Source organism: Mauremys reevesii, linkage group 22 (assembly GCF_016161935.1).
Source record: "Mauremys reevesii isolate NIE-2019 linkage group 22, ASM1616193v1, whole genome shotgun sequence".
Lineage (NCBI taxonomy): Eukaryota > Metazoa > Chordata > Testudines > Geoemydidae > Mauremys > Mauremys reevesii.
The window spans coordinates 7,100,135-7,118,625 of record NC_052644.1 but is presented as its reverse complement, the minus strand read 5'-3'; the positions used below and the strand labels follow the sequence as shown (position 1 = coordinate 7,118,625).

The 18,491-nt window shown below is 55.0% G+C and overlaps 1 protein-coding gene across 1 annotated transcript; it reads right to left on the bottom strand.

Annotated features, from left to right (window-relative positions):
- Positions 1-637: 637 nt before the first annotated feature.
- Positions 638-17,280, bottom strand: LOC120388821. Its single transcript, XM_039510915.1, has 12 exons — positions 17,178-17,280; positions 16,469-16,536; positions 15,980-16,111; positions 15,543-15,622; positions 15,165-15,270; positions 14,574-14,669; positions 13,762-13,866; positions 13,279-13,413; positions 12,420-12,514; positions 11,807-11,959; positions 10,846-10,993; positions 638-687 (listed from the first exon to the last, which is right to left on the bottom strand). The coding sequence occupies exons 1-10, from the start codon at positions 17,278-17,280 to the stop codon at positions 11,851-11,853; spliced, it is 1,029 nt and encodes a 342-aa protein (XP_039366849.1). The 3' UTR covers positions 638-687; positions 10,846-10,993; positions 11,807-11,850.
- Positions 17,281-18,491: the final 1,211 nt, after the last annotated feature.

Sequence of the window (18,491 nt, the reverse complement as noted above, 5' to 3'; positions counted from 1 at the left end):
GCCACAATTACCCAGAGGAGGTTTTCTTCCCCATTTGCTTTCAGGTTATTTACTCACAGTATTAATTTGTCTGCTTTGCCGGGTCTCCACTCTCTGTAGCTGTTCATTGGTTTTAGTAACAGTCTTTCAGTTTTTGCTTCTGTTTCCTCTTCTTACAGGGTAGCATCTGCTTAGCACTTTTTAAAAAAATAAAACAATTCAAAACAAAATCCTGATCCTATATTGAAGGTTCCTGAGAATTTGGCTGCAGAACTTTAGTGTCTGCATATTTCAGTCCCTATTATTTATTCAGGTGCAGGTCTGATGCCATCTGCGCCCCCAAGAACGCCCATATGATGCACGGGGTAGGGGGCTTTGAATACCTGTTAAAAGAGAAGAAGACAGTAGATTAAAAGGTGGGGAAATCAACCAATGCATCAGCCCTTCTCTGCATCATTAAAGCACCAGGCATGGGAGCGAAACAGGTTAAAAATCCCCATGGTTCTTTCCCACTAGACAGACATCCAGAAAGAAAAAGGCCTTCAGCCAATTATTTCCTTACACTCGGAAGGGGTGAAATTCAGCCCTGTGCAGACAGCCAGGGCAAGGTCTGTGCATCACAGCGGGGTTAAGTGGCACTTCACTGCCCAGGTGCTGGGAGACTTCGGTGGCAGTTTTCCTCCTGGATTGGAACAGCCGGCTGGAATCCTGTGAGGTACAGAGCAGAGAGAGGTTAGGGCCACAACGTTCACCTCAGAGGCTGAGCTTCTGCAGACTTTTGGCATGTTCCCATCTGAGTAGGAGGATTTTGGCCAGCCCCAGCTCAGAGCTTTCAGTCACTTCAACCAGTGATTCTCTGGCACAGTTGATCTAAAGCAGCTGAACTTTTCAGGCCTTGCCCCCATCTCCGACCCCCCTCGCACATCGCATTGCCCTCTAACAGCCCTGTCCCTTCTCTCGATCCCTGCCAAGCCCAAATACAGAGCCTAGCCCACGCCCCTCCTCTCTTAGACCCTCTCCTCACACGATCCTCCCCTACCTTTGACAGACTGATCCCGGTGCCCTTTACCCAGCTCCTGGAGAAATCATGGCTCCTCAGGACAACCTGGGAGTGGATGGTTCCAACCTCTGTGTGGGGTGCATGGTTTTCCATCTAAGCATCACTGAGAGCCAGCACGTCTCGATTTCACAGGATGAGTGAAGTCTAGGAAGCGCTGCACTTCTTGAGGACTTCCAACTTCGCCCCATTTATGAATGGCTTCCACCTTATTTGGATCAATCGTAACATCTTCTGGGGAGAGGATGTACCCCAAAACTCTGTGGAGAGTTGGCTGGAGGTTCCGCTTTTCCAATTCTGCCGAAACCTCTCCAGGTTCGGATGTGCTGCATGTGCTGCTCTGGGTTCTCCAAAAAGAGACGTATGTCACCCGAATAGATGACACTGTCCCCAAATACATCACTGATGAAGTGTTGCAAGGTCAGGGGACCATTAGTTAGCTCAAATAGCATATCAGACTGTTAAAATGTCCATTGTGTGTTTTGAAATCTGTCTTCCACTTGTCTCTTGCCCAAACGAGCCTTAGAATCATAGAATCATAGAATCTCAGGGTTGGAAGGGACCTCAGGAGGTCATCTAGTCCAACCCCCTGCTCAAAGCAGGACCAAATCTAACTAAATCAAAAGCTTTGTTAAAGTCCAGAAATAGCACATCCACTGCTTTCCCCTCATCCACAGAGCTGGTTATCTCATCATAGAAGGCAATTAGGTTAGTCAGGCATGATTTGCCCTTGGTGAATCCATGCTGACTGTTCCTGATCACTTTCCCCTCCTTTAAGTGATTCAGAATTGATTCAGGATTCCCTTATGATGAGGTTCAACAAGGACAAGTGCAGAGTCCTGCACTTAGGACGGAAGAATCCCATGCACTGCTACAGACTAAGGACCGAATGGCTGGGCAGCAGTTCTGCAAAGGACCTAGGGGTTACGGTGGACGAAAAGCTGAATATGAGTCAACAGTGTGCCCTTGTTGCCAAGAAGGCTAATGGCATTTTGGGTTGTATAAGTGAAATCCTTGCTTAGATTGGAAATCCTTGCAGATGAAGGTTGATGAAACTCTTTGCAGATTTCCTGTGAGCCAACAATTGTGGGATTTACAGCAGAGGGTAATGGTTTCAAATGATCACTTTGTTCAGGAGCTGATTGTCTAAAGAGAGGCGTAGCAGAGTCCCACATTTCTTCTTCCCCAAAAGGGCCTGCTCTTAGGACTGGTTTTCATGACTGTATGCAGGGTGATCCACTAGTTCTGGTCCCAACAATGCGTAAATACAGGGAAAAGCAACTTTCAACCAAAGTGGTAGGTCAATAGCGCAGTCATAGTCCCGGTCCAGAGGTAACGAGTCCACATTTCTTTCCACGTTATCCATGTAATCTTGGTATTCACCATTAATCAAACCCTAACCCATCCCCATGACCCTCCCAAGCCCTACCCGTTGAACTCTTAGTCCCTCCCACCTGTCACCGAAAGTCCCGCCCCATGGGGGGTTTTAACTCCGGGGTCAAGGTGGCCACATGACTGGAAGCAAGGTGTGTCATGTGACCCCTCTAAGAACTCCTCCCCCACTCTCTACCAATCAGGATGGGTTTCATCCCAGAAGGACCACCCTGAGAGGAGATTTGACCAATCAGGGTGAGTTCAGAGGTGGGGTGACCCATCCAGAAGTGGGTCGTGTGACCCCTTTAAGAACTCCTCCGACCGCCATCTATCAGTTAGGATGGGTTTGACCCAATAGGACTGCCCTAAGAGGAGATTTTGACCAATCAGGGAGAATTCCGGGGCAGCGTGACCCGTCCGGAAGTGGGCCGTATGACCCCACTAAGAACTCCTCCCAAGGCCCTCTGCCAATCAAGAGTGCAGCACCATTACCCCATAAGTCCCAGCACCGGACAGATGAGGCCATCTCTTACCAAGGACACATGGTTTAGAAATCATGGGAAGGCTGCTGAGAGGCAACCTGGACTCCTTCACCATCCCCGTGAGAACTTCAGACTGTCTTCATCCCGAGGGTGACCATCCGCGGAGAAAGCGCTACATCAGCGACAGTGCCGAGGAGGAGGAGGGAGCGACTGAGGGGAGCCCTTCGGCCCAGCCATTGATGGATAAACCGGAACCAGAACCCCAAACCCAACTGCTTGTGAGACACCCCAATGAGCATGGTGGCCTCTGTTTGTCCACCCCCCTTAGAGGTGGAATGCGATTGAGGCTCAGGGGTGTCACCGGTGGAGAAGGTGAACAGAAAAGGCATCACACAGGTAAATGAAAGATTAAGAAGCAATCGCTTCTTAACGGGTAAGGAACTGGGGGTTGTGTAAATCTAAAAACAAGCAGTGGGCTGCTTACACTGTTTCTGTTCTGAAAATCTCTCAACAGCTCGACATTGCCTTTCTAGACGGCCTGGAAGCCCTGGACAGCGTTGCATCGAGCAGGGAAGATGAACCGGGCCCACCTTGGTTTTGCTCAACGCCGATACAAATTGTTGAAGAGGACTCTGAAGATGATGGCCATGAGGTGTTTCGGAGGAGGATTGGCATAGAACTAACTGGGCCAGTGCCACATTGTGAGCGTAAAAAAGTCACGCGGACTATTGTATGCGTTGCTGTTTATGCTGCCCTTAAGCACTGCCTGAGGGAAAAGCTTTGTGAAGATTGCGAGGGCCGTGTCATAGATGAGCCAGGCCAACAGCCCCATGACTGAGTGTCTTGGACTTCAGTGGATATAAACCACAAGCTCTGGGGCCTATGTGCTGAGCTGGGTTTGGAAAGCTGATTAAACACCGTTATTGCCAGAGGTTCTGCTGTGCAATGTCTGTGCCTAAGCCAAGAACATTTAGCGCAAGGGGGGACCTTGATCAATGCTGTGCAATTGAGTGGAGCCCCTGACTGTGTTTTAAAGAAAATAACCTGCTTACAGCTGGAGTGGAAAAATTGCAGGCACCTTCTGGTTCATTTTCTTTAAAACACTGTCAGGGTCTCCACTCACTTGCACAGCATTTCTCCAGTTATGGCAATCGTGAACAAGGACGTGTGTATCATGAATTGTGGGTTTTTTGCTATAAAACCTGTGAAAAATCTCTATTCAGGGGTAAGCCAGTTCGCTGGTCCCTGCCCCCCCCATGCTTGTAATAAAGGGGCCTCGTGTGATTCTGATCCAAACACAACGCGGGGTCATTTTTCCACGACACGGCGTGATATTGGCCGTCTAGTCTGCACAAAAAGTTACAGATCCCTGCTTAAGGAAAAGACTATTTGTAAGGAATCTAAAAGGATTCAGCTAGAGAATGGTGAGGGGACAAACATGTGATAGAAAACTTGGCAGCTGTAAATTAAAAAAAAAAACCCTATTGAAAAGGGCTTTGTGACTATCTCTGTTTCTGTTCGAAGGCCTTTGGCCCTTAAGTGAGCTAAAAGTGTTAATGAAGCATCTTGGTTTGGTTTCAAGGAGCTGTATGTCTTTTAAATCAAAAATCAATTGTTTGTGAGAACCTAGCGCTTGTGGGTTTTGTGTGTAAAAGTGACCCATTTACAGCAAAAAGCTGAAATGTATGTTGTGGGTGGGGGGAAAAAGTCCTAAAAAATGTGCTTACAGTAAAACAAACAGGCTGTTCAGACGTGTGTTTGAGTACAATAGAGTTGACTTATCCTATTGAACTGAGTGGGTTTAACCGCACTCCCCACTCACTGAATAGCCAGGGGGACTGCGATTACTTACCCTTGGTGCCATAGCGTTAAATTTGATGTGGGTGGGTGGTTGTGGATGGTGAGTTCTGATTAATATGAAATGAAATAAAACCTCAGGAATTCGCAGATGCTATTGGACAGTTTCAATATGACCCCAGGAGTTGGTGGAACACTATTGGGCAGATTAAATATGGCCCTGGAGTTGGTCGAATGCTCTGGGTCATTCTTTCTAGAAAACACCCCCATCCCAAACTTTAAGCATGAAAGAAACGTGTTTAAAAAAAAAAAAAAAACAAGCCCCAAGACATTCATTGATATCTGCAAAGGGCCCCCGCTTGGAAATGGACACTGCTCAATACTCTGAGAAGGCCCCACAGAAACATTTATTTTAACTTACAGAAAAAAAAAAGCCCTGTTGTGCAGACAGCTTGGTCCCCCCACCCCAGATCACCACAGCGGGTGCTGCGGGAGAGGTGCCTAAAGTCCTTAAGGATCTATTAGTTCAGAGCTGTGGGGATTAAATTAACCTGCCAGCTACTATGCTGAAGTCTGTTTGAAACAATGAGCTAAGATGGTATAAAAACCTCAGGTCTGTTGGAGACTGTCCTTTTCAACAGAAACTTTCTTGAAAGGCTGCTGGACGGCAGACAGAGGTACGGCTGGCTGGCTTGAACTCTGAAACTATATATTGTATAATGCCTCTCTTTGCCCAGGCTGTCTTAGGAAAATAATGGTGCCTATCTTCATTGCAGCGTGATCTGCTTAGCATGGACCCAGTAACTTTAAGCTGCAGTTCACCACCAGGCCAAGGTAAAAACCATTTTAACTATAGTTGTGCTTAATACTGTTTTTAAAACCTTCAGTTATTACACAGTTTGTATAGGGATTTGGCGGTAATAGTCACTAACATTTTGGCTTGTTCTTTAACCTGAAGGCCCAAACACACATGGGGGGGAACGGGACAAGCATGTGCCTGCAACACATGATCCCTTAGTGAAACGGAACTTTATTGCAACTGGCTTTTAAAAGCATGGGGGGGAGGGGTGTTCTTGAAAAGTATATGGAGGCAAACTTGGTTTGGTGTGTTTCTAAAGCTGCTGACTTGTGTGTGAGAGGGGTCTGAGCAAGGCATAGGTGTAGGGTTTTAAAAGTACTTGGTTTGTTTCAAACCAACAGGGTTTTTTTTCCCGTGCAAAATATGGTTTAAAATGGATTTTAAAAGCAGTTTGGTTTTTATTCTGCAAAATGAGATGTATTTTTAAAAAATGTTTTTGAGGTTTTTGTTGTTGTTTGTTTGTTGTTTTTTGTTTTATGTTTTAAGTGGTAGAAATAAACTCAAAACCCGTGTTTGTGTGTTTGTCGTACAGCCTGAACTGCATAATTTGGTTTAAAGCTGTGACTTTTTAAACAGAAAACCCCCCTAATGAATATTTAGTTTTTAAGTTTACAAGATGGTTTCCTGTGTTTTATAATAACGCTGTTTGCTCCACAGTACGGTGGAAACATGAGAGATCCTTAGAGCAGAGGGAAAAGAAGCTCAGAAGAAAAGGGAACGAGACAGCTGAAAGGGAAAATTCACCAGCATCAGTGACTGATGGATGGATGAAGCCCAGTAAATATATTTTGCTTATTGGTTGGGTTGTTCTGTGAGGTTTTGTATTTGAAGTGAATACATAAGTGTGGGTGAGAAAGATGGTAAAGTTCAGTTTTGTAAAATGGTTCCCCCCACCCCCGATAGGCATGGGCAACTTTTCTGACAATGCTTAGTCAGCGCTACAAGGACACCTCCTCCAGAACCGCCAAAGAGCCAGGAATCTGCTTGGAGACCTTTAACAACGCAAAGCAGCACAAGAGCAGATGAAGCATCCGGGCAGTCCAAACCTCATATCTGCCAAACCCAAGGGCAAAACAAGACTCTGGTAAACAACAACCACAACTCCAGTTCCTCAGCGGCCACTGCCACAGCAAACCCTGAATAAACACCCACATTCACAAACCCGGAGCATGCGCTCGAGGGGCTCTGAACGTGCGCAGAACCACACACATTCACAAACCTGGAGCATGCGCTCTAGGGGCTCTGAACGTGTGCAGAACCACACACATTCACAACCCCAGAGCATGTGCTCTAGGGGTTGTGAATAAAACACCAAGGACTGACAAACCATTGTCCCAAAACCATAATCTCGTCACCGCTCCCCTATATTCTAGTATTTGGCAACAGTTTGATGGTTCATTCAGAAAATTGAAGGACGCTGTGTCCCCGGAGGGCGGGGGGGGGGGGGCTAAAAGAACGGAATTCTAAAGAGAGTTGGGAAAAATCTGACGCTTCGCTCAGAACACTGGCGACCTCTGTATCCTCAGGGGGCCTAACGACCGACCGCAACTCGCTTACTGGATGCTGAAACGAGTCTGTTCTTCAAAGAACCGACTGAGCCGAATACGAAAAGGCTAAACCTTACAGTGCCGAGCTTCAAAGGTGCCTAATATACGTGAAGCCGAGTGATGCGGAGAAAGTGAAAATCAGTCTGTTTCTAGCAGAACAGGGACAGAATGTAACTGCAACCCCCCAGAAACACCAAAGAGCTCAGAGTCTGTTGCTCAGCAGGTGCTGGATAACACGAAGAAGCGTTCTAAGAAAAATGCATTCGTATTGGTAAAGAAGCTGGGCCAGGCTACAAATCTCTCTTCATGAAACGATAAAGGGGCTTTTGTGTACAAAGGCTCTGTGGTTAATGGGTCTAACATGCTCGACTTAGTCTGGGCCGTGACCCAGACACGCTCTGTTCCTAGCAGACATGGACCTTAAAGATGGGATGTCTATGAATGTCATGCCTGAACGGAACGTACCGCCTTCCATCATGGGCACTGCGGCCAAGAGAGCTCTGTGGAACGTCTCACAACCTCGACCGTCACTTAATCCAGAGGTGAAAGTAAGCCGGTACAGGCCAGTACGGAGTACCAGCCAGAGCCAGTACGCCGTGCCGGACCGCACCGGCTTCCTCGGCGGGGATTGAAAGGGCTCAGAGCTCCGGCAGCTGTAGGGAGCCCAGAGCCCTTTAAATTCCCCTCGCGGCTCCAGCAGCTGGGCTGGGGCCAGGATTTAAAGGGCTCACAGCAGGGGTGAAAGTAACTTCCATGACTTACCGGTACTGCCGGAATCCTGAGGGGCGTGGCCTCAACCGGAAGATTTAAAGATCCTGGAGCATCGGCTGTGGCTGGGAGCCCCAGGGTCTTTAAATCAACCCTGGGCTCAGGGGCAAATTAAAGGGCCCAGGGCTCAGGCCACCATGGAGCCCCGAGCCCTTTAAATTCTCCCCGCAGGTCCTGCAGCTGGATTCGGGTGTGGATTTAAAGGGCCCGGAGCTCCCACGGCTGCGGGGAGCACCGAGCCCTTTAAATCTGGCCCCAGCCCGGCTGCCAGAGCTGCAGGGGAAAATTAAAGGGCTCTGGGCTCCCTGCAGCCGCCAGAGCTCTGAGCCATTCAAATCCCTGCTGAGGAAGCCGGTGCGGTCCAGCATGGCATATTGGCTCTTCCTGGTATGCCGTACTGGACCATAATGGCTTATTTTCATCTCTGCTTCAGAGATCCCACAGCTGCGGGGAGCCCAGAGCCCTTTAATTTCCCCCCGCAGATCTGGCAGCTGGGCTGGGGCCATCCCACGCCTGCGGGAATCCCAGAGACCTTTAAATACCCCCTGCAGCTCTGGAAGCCAGGCTGGGGCTGCGAATTAAAGGGCTCAGAGCTCACGTGGCTACAGGGAGCCCAGAGCCCTTTAAATTCCCCCGCAGCACTGGCAGCCGGGTTCGGGTGTGGATTTAAAGGGCCCGGAGCTGCCACGGCTGCGGGGAGCCAGAGGATTGCCGGTCTGGGGCCGGTCTTTGAAGGGACCGGAGCTCCTGCCGCTGCAGGGAGCACCGAGCTTTTTAATTCCCAGCCCCAGCCTGGCTGCCGGAGCTGCGGTGGGAGGAGTGGAGGGATTTAAAGGGCTCTGGGCTCCCCGCAGCCGCCGGAGCTCTGAGCCCGTTAAATCCCCGCTGAGGAAGCCGGTGCGGTCCGGCAAAGCATACTGGCTCTTGCCGCTACGCCGTACTGGCCCATACCGGCTTACTTTCATCTCTGGCTCAGAACTCCTACGGCTGCGTTGAGCCCAGAGCCCTTTAAATTACCCCTGCAGCTCCAGGAGCTGGGCTGGGGCCGGGAATTAAAGGGCTCAGAGCTCCGGCGGTTGCTGGGATCCCAGAGCCCATTAAATCTCCCCCCTCCTCCCCACACAGCTCCAGCAGCTGGGCTGGGGCCGGGATTTAATGGGCTCAGCACTCCCTGTGGCTGCATAGATCTCAGAGCCCTTTAATTCCCCTCCACGCAGCTCCAGCAGCTGGGCTGGGGCCAGGATTTAAAGGGCTCACAGCGGGGGGGAAATAATTTCCAGGACTTACCGGTACTGCCGGAATCCTGGGGGGCGTGGCCTCAACCAGAAGAGGCGGGGCCTCTCAAGATTGAAAGGTCCTGTAGCATCGGCTGTGGCTGGGAGCCCTAGGGCCTTTAAATCAACCCTGGGCTCCGGGGCAAATTAAAGGGCACAGCGCTCAGGCTGATGCGGAGCCCCGAGCCCTTTAGATTCTCCCCGCAGCTCTGGCAGCCGGATTCGGGTGTGGATTTGAAGGGCCCGGAGCTCCCACGGCTGCAGGGAGCACCGAGCCCTTTAAATCTGGCCCCAGCCCGGCTGTCAGAGCTTGTGGGGGGGGGGAATTAAAGGGCTCTGGGCTCCCTGCAGCCGCCAGAGCTCTGAGCCATTCAAATCCCTCCTCAGCAAGCCGGTGCGGTCCAGCACGGCATATTGGCTCTTCCTGGTACACCGTACTGGACCGTAATGGCTTATTTACATCTCTGCTTCAGAGATCCCACGGCTGCGGGGAGCCCAGAGCCCTTTAATTTTCCCCCGCAGCTCCGGCAGCCGGGCTGGGGCCAGGATTTAAAGGGCTCAGAGATCCCGCAGCTGTGGGAATCCCAGAGACCTTTAAATACCCCCCGCAGCTCCAGAAGCCAGGCTGGGGCTGAGAATTAAAGGGCTCAGAGCTCCCGTGGCTACAGGGAGCCCAGAGCCCTTTAAATTCCCCCGCAGCTCTGGCAGCCGCGTTCGGGTGTGGATTTAAAGGGCCCGGAGCTGCCACGGCTGCGGGGAGCCAGATCATTGCCGGGCTGGGGCTGGGATTTGAAGGGCCCGGAGCTCCCTGCCGCTGCAGGGAACACCGAGCTTTTTAATTCCCAGCCCCAGCCCGGCTGCCGGAGCTGCGGTGGGAGGGGAGGAGAGATTTAAAGGGCTCTGGGCTTCCCGCAGATGCCGGAGCTCTGAGCCCTTTAAATCCCCGCTGAGGAAGCTGGTGCGGTCCGGCACAGCATACTGGCTCTTGCCGCTACGCCGTACTGGCCCATACCGGCTTACTTTCATCTCTGGCTCAGAACTCCTACGGCTGCGGGGAGCCCAGAGCCCTTTAAATTACCCCCGCAGCTCCAGGAGCTGGGCTGGGGCCAGGAATTAAAGGGCTCAGAGCTCCGGCGGTTGCTGGGAACCCAGAGCCCATTAAATCTGCCCCCTCCTCCCCACACAGCTCCAGCAGCTGGGCTGGGGCTGGGATTTAATGGGCTCAGCACTCCCCGTGGCTGCGTAGATCCCAGAGCCCTTTAATTCCCCTCCACGCAGCTCCAGCACCCAGGCTGGGTCAGGGAATTAAAGGGCTGAGAGCTCTCTGCAGCGGCAAGAGCTCCGGGCCCTTTAAATCCTGGCTCCAGCCGGGTAAGGCTGAGGCTCCCCACAGCCATGGGAGCTCCGGGCCCTTTAAATCCACACTTGAACCCGGCTGCCAGAGCTGTGGGGGGAATTTAAAGGCCCTGGGGCTCCCAGCCACAGCCGATGCTCCAGGACCTTTCAATCTTGAGAGGCCCCGCCTCTTCCGGTTGAGGCCACAGCCTGATTCTTCCCAACCAGTATCTGGCCTGGCCCCAGTTCCAGGGGTTGGGGTGGGGCAGGGTGTCCAGAGCGAGGTGCTCGGCCTTGGTTTCTCTCAGTGCTGCGAGGTCTATGGCCGTTCCCCCCAGCCCTTCCCCCCAGGCAAAGTGGGACAGAGCAGTACCTGCGGCAGGGGGTGGGAGCTGGTCATGCGAAGAGGGGGGCGTTCTTCAAGGCTGCCCCACGGAGCACAGCCCCTGCAGTGCGTCGGGCACCTGGCCGAAGACCCTGATGTTAAATAGTTGCACTAGGATGTTGGCTGTAATCTCCCCCTGTTGCAAGGGAACAAGGATCAATCAGAGACTCCGATGCCCACGAGAACGAAGGGTATTAACGGCACCGGGAGCCAGCAAAATTTCCTCCCCACGTCTGAGGGACGGATTCCCCCGCCCAACCCCCGAGACGAAATCTTCCCTCTTCTCTAGTGACTTCCATCCCCTCTCCCACCATTGTGGAATGAACTCCTGCCCCCACTCCTCTCAGTCCCCCTGAGAGCTGTTCTACCTCCCAACCCATCTGGGGATTCAGCTCCGCTCCCCAGAGTCCCCTCAGCCACCCTTGCCCCCTCCAGCTGAGGGGCTGGGAGGCATTGGGCAGTAGTGCCGTGGGGTGAGAGGAAGTGGACACCTTTCCCCAGGGATCCCCATGTCCTTAACGTGACGCCATGGGCAGTGGCTCTGGTGAATGGGGCACTTAAGCAGCCTCTGCTGACTGACTCCTCCAGTTCTCCCAGAGCAGGTGGGGGCTGGGATAACATGATACCAGAGCTCTAGGAACGGCCTGAGGCCCGGAGGGGGATGAAAGGCTCACACAGGTGGCTAGGGGAGTTGGCAGCTCCTAGCATGAGCAATGGCAGTGTGTCGGGTTGATGTGACTCCTGTTAGGAAATAGCCTTGCTGGAGAGCTGGGTCTGCCCTGCTTTGAGCTGCTCAGGGGACAAGCTGGCACCGACCAATGGCACCTGCCTGGGTTCACCCTCTCCTTGCTCCCTGGTCAGCGCATGGGGATGGGATGGGAGTGATTTTCAATGGCCTGGAGGTGAACGGCCCTGGGGGTCTCTCTCCAGGTGACCCCTCTTTGGTTACCTCATCGTCTAGCAGCTGGCCGGCTTCCCCCAAGATGGAATAGGTCAGCACCAGGCCAGCCTGGCTGACATGGAGGAGGGGGTGGTGGATGGCCAGCAGGCCCGCCTGGAGGAAACTGCTCTTCTGGTCTCCGGTGAATATTTCTCCGAAGACCTAAAACCAAAAGAACCAGAGCACTTGCAATGGCCCAGAACCACGCTCCAAATCCCTCGAGTGTCTCACAAGGTGAAGAAGAGTCCTTGGACAGCCAACCTTTGGGGTCCCATGGACCAGGAACCCCCTTCAGTAGGAGGCTGCAGGCACTGAGGCCTCAAATAGCTCTTTCTGGAGCAGGATTCACCGCAGGTGCCATGAGATGCTGGGAATGTGTCTGCGCGCTCTGGAACCCAGCTCACACAGACAACACAGGACCCCTGCTGCTCCCAGCAGCGATAGCTCCTGCAGCTCACCCGCTAGAGGTTCGGGGTCTTTTAGATCTGGTTCATTCCCACGCCTCACCCCATGGACATTCCCAGGAGCCTCACATTCTCTGTGGAAATAAGGAGCAGGCTCACTGCAGCGGGAAACAGTGCCACACCTGAGCTGCTGCAATGCACCGGCGGAGAGTCCTTACCTCTCCCACCCTGGCCAGGTTTCTATACCCCAGGCGCTCGGGGTCATGGAGCCCGTCCCGGCACCACAGGTCTGGTGCCTCTCTGGTGTTGAGCCCTGGGGGAGAAAGACACACCCATTGGGGAGGTTTGGCCTTCCGCTTTCAGTGCCTGTTTCCTTCTGGGTGCACACTGGCCAGGCTCCTCGTGGCATCCACAGCCCAATGGAATCGCAGTGTCCATGCCAGGCAGGTTAGTATCAGAAGGGAGATTTGTTTCGGCCATCACAGTAATCATGTGACCCTTACGGTCATTGTGCTCTGGGAGTGGGTGCCTGTTCATGGGGGTGTCTAATACTGAGAGCCCCCCCACACCCACTGAAGTCAGGATCTGGCCCTGGCTACCCAACTGGTGACACCCTACAAGCTTTGTGTCCGTCCCCTGTGGTGCCTGCTCCTGCCCCTGCCCTCAGGATGGGCTCTTTCCCTCCATGTGTCTCAATAGCTCCGTTCCTGTCCCCTCACGAGCTGGCTTCCCCATATGGGGGTGGGCTGATTTCCCTGGGCTGGGGGACAGAGCCGGGCTCTGAGATAAAGCAGCCAATTTCCCTGGAACTTTCACACTCATCTCCCTACTTCAGAGAGACGGGGAGAGAAAGAGTCACCATCTAAGCTGGGGTCGGCCTCAGAGGAGGGGGCTTCTTTTTGTAGGGTCCCACTGCCCAGCAGAGGAAGTGTCCAAGGGGGGGCCTTGTTCCTCTTCCCCGCTACAGTGGGTCTAAGCAGAGAGGCCTTAGTTCTACACGCGTCCCATTGGCCAGCTGGAGCTAGTCTCCCAGAGGCTCGTTTCCATGGGGTCCCATTGCCCAGCTGGGTTTCTTACCCCTCTTCTGAAGCAGGAGCCAGTAAAGCCAATAGATCCCACCCCTGGCTTGCTGGCTGATGTCACTGGCTGGGTGGGATATCCAGAGACCCAGCTGCAGCACAAATTCGCCTGCCTTGGAGAAGTGGAGGAGCTCTGGTGGAAGGAGGAGGAGAGGGGAATCCATCACCATTCTCCCTTCAGCTCCCCAGCGCCCCTGGACCTGAGCTCTGCTCCCACCCCTTGTAGGAGGCGCTGGGGGAGAGGAGCGAGACCCTCTTCCTCTCTGCCCCCAAGGGAGCTCGGAGCAAAGGGAGCAGGGCAAGGGCCCTCGCTGAGCACTCGCTGCCTCGCTGCTCCAGAATAACAAGGGCCCTGAGGCCAGGCACGACCCTGCCAGCCAGCGGCCTATGGAACGCAGTCCCTTACGGACCCAGGGGGGACCAATTAGCCAGGGGATGAGTCACTTGACTCTGCAGGACACTGGGGTCAGAGGTCACTTACGTCAAATCCAGACAGGGAGGTGGCAAACTGGAGCAGGGCCGCGCTGGTCTGTACGGCCCTGGCTCTCTCCTGGGTGTTATTTGACAGGAGAGAGTGATGGATGTGCTGCGGGAGAAGGAGGCAGGGGAGGGTCAACGGGCAGGCGTACATGCTCTACAAACCAGCCTCTCCCCCTCCCCAAGGGGCTGAGACTTTGTGCTCAGGCTGGAGTAGCCGAGCCCTGGCCGCAGAGCTTGAAAAGGGGGTTCATGACACTGCCCACGCCTTGCTGGGCACAAGCTCCTTGTCTCTCCAGGCTGGGACAATGGCCAGTCATGGGGCTGGTCTATTTGCGCTGAACCCCTGATCCATGAACAGCATGTCAGGATCAAGCACATGCCATGGGCCCCAGACCCCAGCTGCAAAGGCCTTGGTAGGATGGATGGAACGGCCACGAGGACAGGCCCTCCGGGAACTGCAGTGTCCCTAGGACACAAGAGCTGATTCCCTGACGCTCCTCCTGTATCTCAGGGTCTCCCTAGAGAGGAGCCAGTGACTTTTCTCTGAGGTCCATGTCCTGCATCTCACAGAGGTTTCAGTCTCTCAGGCCCCAGCCAGGCCTGGTGCTCACTGTTAGTGCTTAATGCAACCGTGCAGAGCTGTGGCTGACAGTCCCAGCTCCTTCCCCCTGCACTGGCAGCTCTGGGAAAGTGTGGCCAGCTGGGTTCAAGCTGGGAGGACACAATGGAACCGTGGCTCTTCTAGTCTCTCCTTTGCAGCCCTCCCCCGGAGCTAAGAGGAAATTCCACCCCAGCCCGTCCCATTCTACTCACCTCCAGGAGGTGCTGCAGCTTCTCCATGGTTGGGGTCTCCGTCAGCAGGCCCCTGAGCAGGATGTCCAGGCTCTGAGAATAGTTGTTGTGCAGAGCCTGCAAGAAAAGGGAGCATCCGTCAGTCATGGGACATGGGGCTACACCAATCAGAGGACAATTAGGAGGATTCTCCGGGAGCCCTGGCAAGACTCAAAAGGCACATCCTGGTTTCTCCCATTCACATCACTCCAGGGACACTTAGCAAGAGTCCATGGCCGGATGCCTGCTGCTTCGCCAACCCTTGCTCTTAGCAGTTCTCTGTGCAGTGCCTGGTACCCAGCAGAGTATGGACCAGACAACTGCAATGGGTGGGAGGTAGGATCGCCGGGAGAGTCCAGGCAGGAGATGAGAGAATGAGGAGAGGAGGGAAGGCTGGGATCAGCCATGGAGGGGTAACGCAATCCCCTCTGGAGGGAAGGGCCCCCCTGCCAGTTTGTCCCGGGCCTGTTCCCAGCTCTGCTCACCCCTCCCCTATTCTCAGCAGCTCCATCGAAGTGAGAGAGCAGGGACCAGAGCCTGCTCCTGGGCCAGAGAAGTAGGATCAGGACCTACCCGGAAGTGTGTGGTGTCCTGCCCAGTGCCCAGGGTGCACATCCTGTTCAGAAGAGCCCGCAGGAGGTGAGATTCTAGCTCCAGGGCGAGCGGTGGCTTCAGTTTGCTGGCAGGAGAGAGGAGCCCATGTTACGCTTTGCAGCACCAGCGTGGCGCTGGCACTGCCATGGCCATGACCCCCTCCCCCGCAGTGATCCCCTCCCTACGGCCGCTGTCACGTTCCTGGAGTGAAATCAACCCCCCGGCTCCCGCCTCCTCTGCTGGGGGATGGGAACAGCCACAGCCAGGGGGAACCTAGGTGGGGGAGGAGCTGTGACTCCCGGCTCTGGGCCCGGTCAGCACCAGGGTTAGGGCAGCTGGACGGGAGGGTCCTGGTACCTGAGGCTGCAAACTGCGGCCATGGAGCTGGGCATGATGGAGCTTGGCTCTGACGGACCAGGGAGATTTTCAATCAGCTCCTGGGAGACCCCAAGGAAACAAAACTGCATGTGAGACTCAGGCCCTGCAGACGCACTGGCACTTCCCCGGGAGGAGCCCCAGGTGCTCTGCAGAAACAGCCAGTGTCACCCCCACCCCCAACCGGCTGGGCCCCCCCATTCCTCCCATCCATCAAACTTCCTTCCCCCTCTCCCCCCCAACTCCACCCTCCCCTCCCCCACTGCCAGCTCCCCAGCAGTGTCACAATTCTCCCCTTCCCTGCTCCCCAGCGCTCCGCCCCGGGACCCCCCGTCTTCTGCTTCCTACTCCCTCCCCACTAACGCTTCCTCCCATGTCTGGCTTCCTCGCCCCAGGGCCGGGCACGGGGTCCCACTCACCACAATGCTCTCCACGAGGGCCGCTTTGGAGACCGGGGGCTCCAGGGTGTCCCGCCCCTGCTTCTGTGCCGAGAAGCAGAGACGCGGCACAGCGTGGAGGAAGCAGAGCTGTTCGGCCCTGTCCGCCACCAGCTAGGAGTGGGGTGGGGGGAGAGAGAGAGAGCCTGTTACATAGGGACCTCTCTGCCCAACCCAAACCAGCTCCAGGGCTCAGGAGCTCCGTGGGTTGGACAGGGAAAGCTGCCCCCTTCCCAAAACCAGTGTCGCCCTGCACAGACATGGGGTTGGAACTGGGACAGTGTCTGCGGGGAGCAGAAACCTTGGCCTGTGTGGGACAAATGTCCCCACTTTGGGGTGCCAGATAACAGAGGAGATGTGTCCCCCCATTGGGGGTGAGGGATTCTCTGGGACAAGACCCCCCTGCCTGGGTGGGGATGGAACAAGGAGCAGGACAGACTGGGGGGCAGCGCAGCTGGGGGATTTTTGTACCTCAGCTCCGCCCTGGAGGTGCTGCTGGATCACCGTGATGGGGGACAAATCCTCCTCCTCCTCCTCTTCTTCCTCCTCTTCTTCTTCCTCCTCCTCCTCCTCCTCAGCCCACGACACCTGGGCACTGGGGGTATCTGCACCAGGGTGGGAAGGAGAAAGTTTAATCCCTTCTTCTGCTGGGCGGATGCAGTGGACAGAGAAGGCTCCATGTTTTCCCTTTTTCTGTAAGGAGCCCCATGGCGGCGAGGGCCCCACCCTGCCCCTCCCAGAGACGCCCTCAGCCCCATCAGCCTCAGGGCTCCATGGCAGTCAACCCCCCACCCCAACATGATCAGGGGAGGCTGGAGCTCCCCGACTCCACCCAGCATCCCCTGCCTTGGGGCATGGCTGTGCCACCCCCACTGGTGTTAGTGGGGCTCACATGGGTCAGTCCCGGCGCCTTGGCGAGCCGATGGGCACAGGGTGTTACTACTCCCCCATCGCCCCAGTCCTCCTCCCTTTCCCCTGGGTCTCCCCTCACCTCCAAAGAGGGAGCCTAGAAGCTCAGGGCTGCCAGACCCCACGGAGGAGCTGCTGGCCCCGCAGGAGTACGCGGAGCTGCTGGTGTTTGTCGCGCCGCAGTCGCTCAACTCCTGCTCTGGGCTGGCAGGAGGCTCCTCGATGGCCAGGGTGGGGCTGGCAGGAGGCTCCTTGGTGGCCAGGGTGGTACTGGCCAGAGACTTCTTGGTGGCCAGGGAGGCTCCTCGGGGGAGCCTGGCAGGAGGCTCCTCGGGGGCCAGGGTCGGGCTGGCGCAGGGCCCTTCAGTTGCCATGGTGGCAGACGGCTCCTGCTGGGCCCTGGGGCGCAGCTCCTGGCTCCTTGGCTTCCTGCGAAGGAAGCCCCAGAGCTGCCTTCCCCAGCTCCTGCCCTCTCTTGGCTCTCTCCTCCATAGCTGAACTCTGGGCCACCTCCATTTCGGCCCAGAAGGTGCCTCAGGGTCAGCTAGGGGAGCTGCTGTCTTCCTCCTCCTGCAGCAGGCGATGCAGCTCCTCTCTTCCCCCTGGCCACGAGCCTCTTCCCCGCCCGTGGGGACAGAGGGGCCGCTCTCCTCCTGGGAAGGCTGGCTGATGGTTACTGCTGGCTTTGGAGCCACCTGCCCAGCCTTCCTCCTCAGGATCCTCCTTATTCTCTCCATCCTGGAAATGAGTGGGGAGCAGCCATGAGTCTGGCTTCAAAGCAGCCTCTCATTAACGAGCCTGCCTGCCCCCCTGCCCACCTCCCCTCTGCTGAGGCAATTTCTCCTTCCGACACATCCCACCCCAGGGCACAGGATCTCTCAATCTGGGGAACAAACCCTGACAAGGGACGGGCTGGGAGCCCTAGTGGTGGCATATTCCTGGCTTCCTTCACCCTCCTCCTCCATCTCCTGCACCCAGGTGGCCTGCAAAGGGTGCCGCACAATGCCCTGCCAGCAGGGCAAGGGTTGAAAACAGGAGATCAAAAGTGGCTGTGAAAACAATACAATGCCACTAGCGGAAAACTCCCTTCCAGAGCTGGGAAGTGCCAGCAGGACTCTGTTCCCAGTCTCCCTGGCTCCCAGTGTAACCTGTTGAAGTGACTGACGGATTTGCTCCTTGTCCCCCATCCAAAGCCAATAACACATCTCTGGGTTGGCAAGCATGAGTTAGACCTTCTCAGCACCCCTCTGTCTCCCGCAGCCCTCAGGTGTTCCTTCCATTACGGTGGCTTGGACGGTAACAGGACTGGAATTTGTTACTAGCTCACTGGGTGGTTCTAGCCAATGAGGGTCTCAGTCTAACCTCAGAGGCCAACACCCCCAGACACTACAGGTCAGGGTGGATTGATTTCATTCCAAATGGTTTGTAGTTGTATTTTTGAGTTATTTTCCTAATGAGAGATTGATTCTCATGAAATTCTTCGTGGTGGCCGATGACAGAACACAGAGCAATGGTCTCAAGTTGCACTGTGAAAGGCTTAGCTTGGCTATTAGGAAACACTAGTTCATTAGGAGGGTGGTGAAGC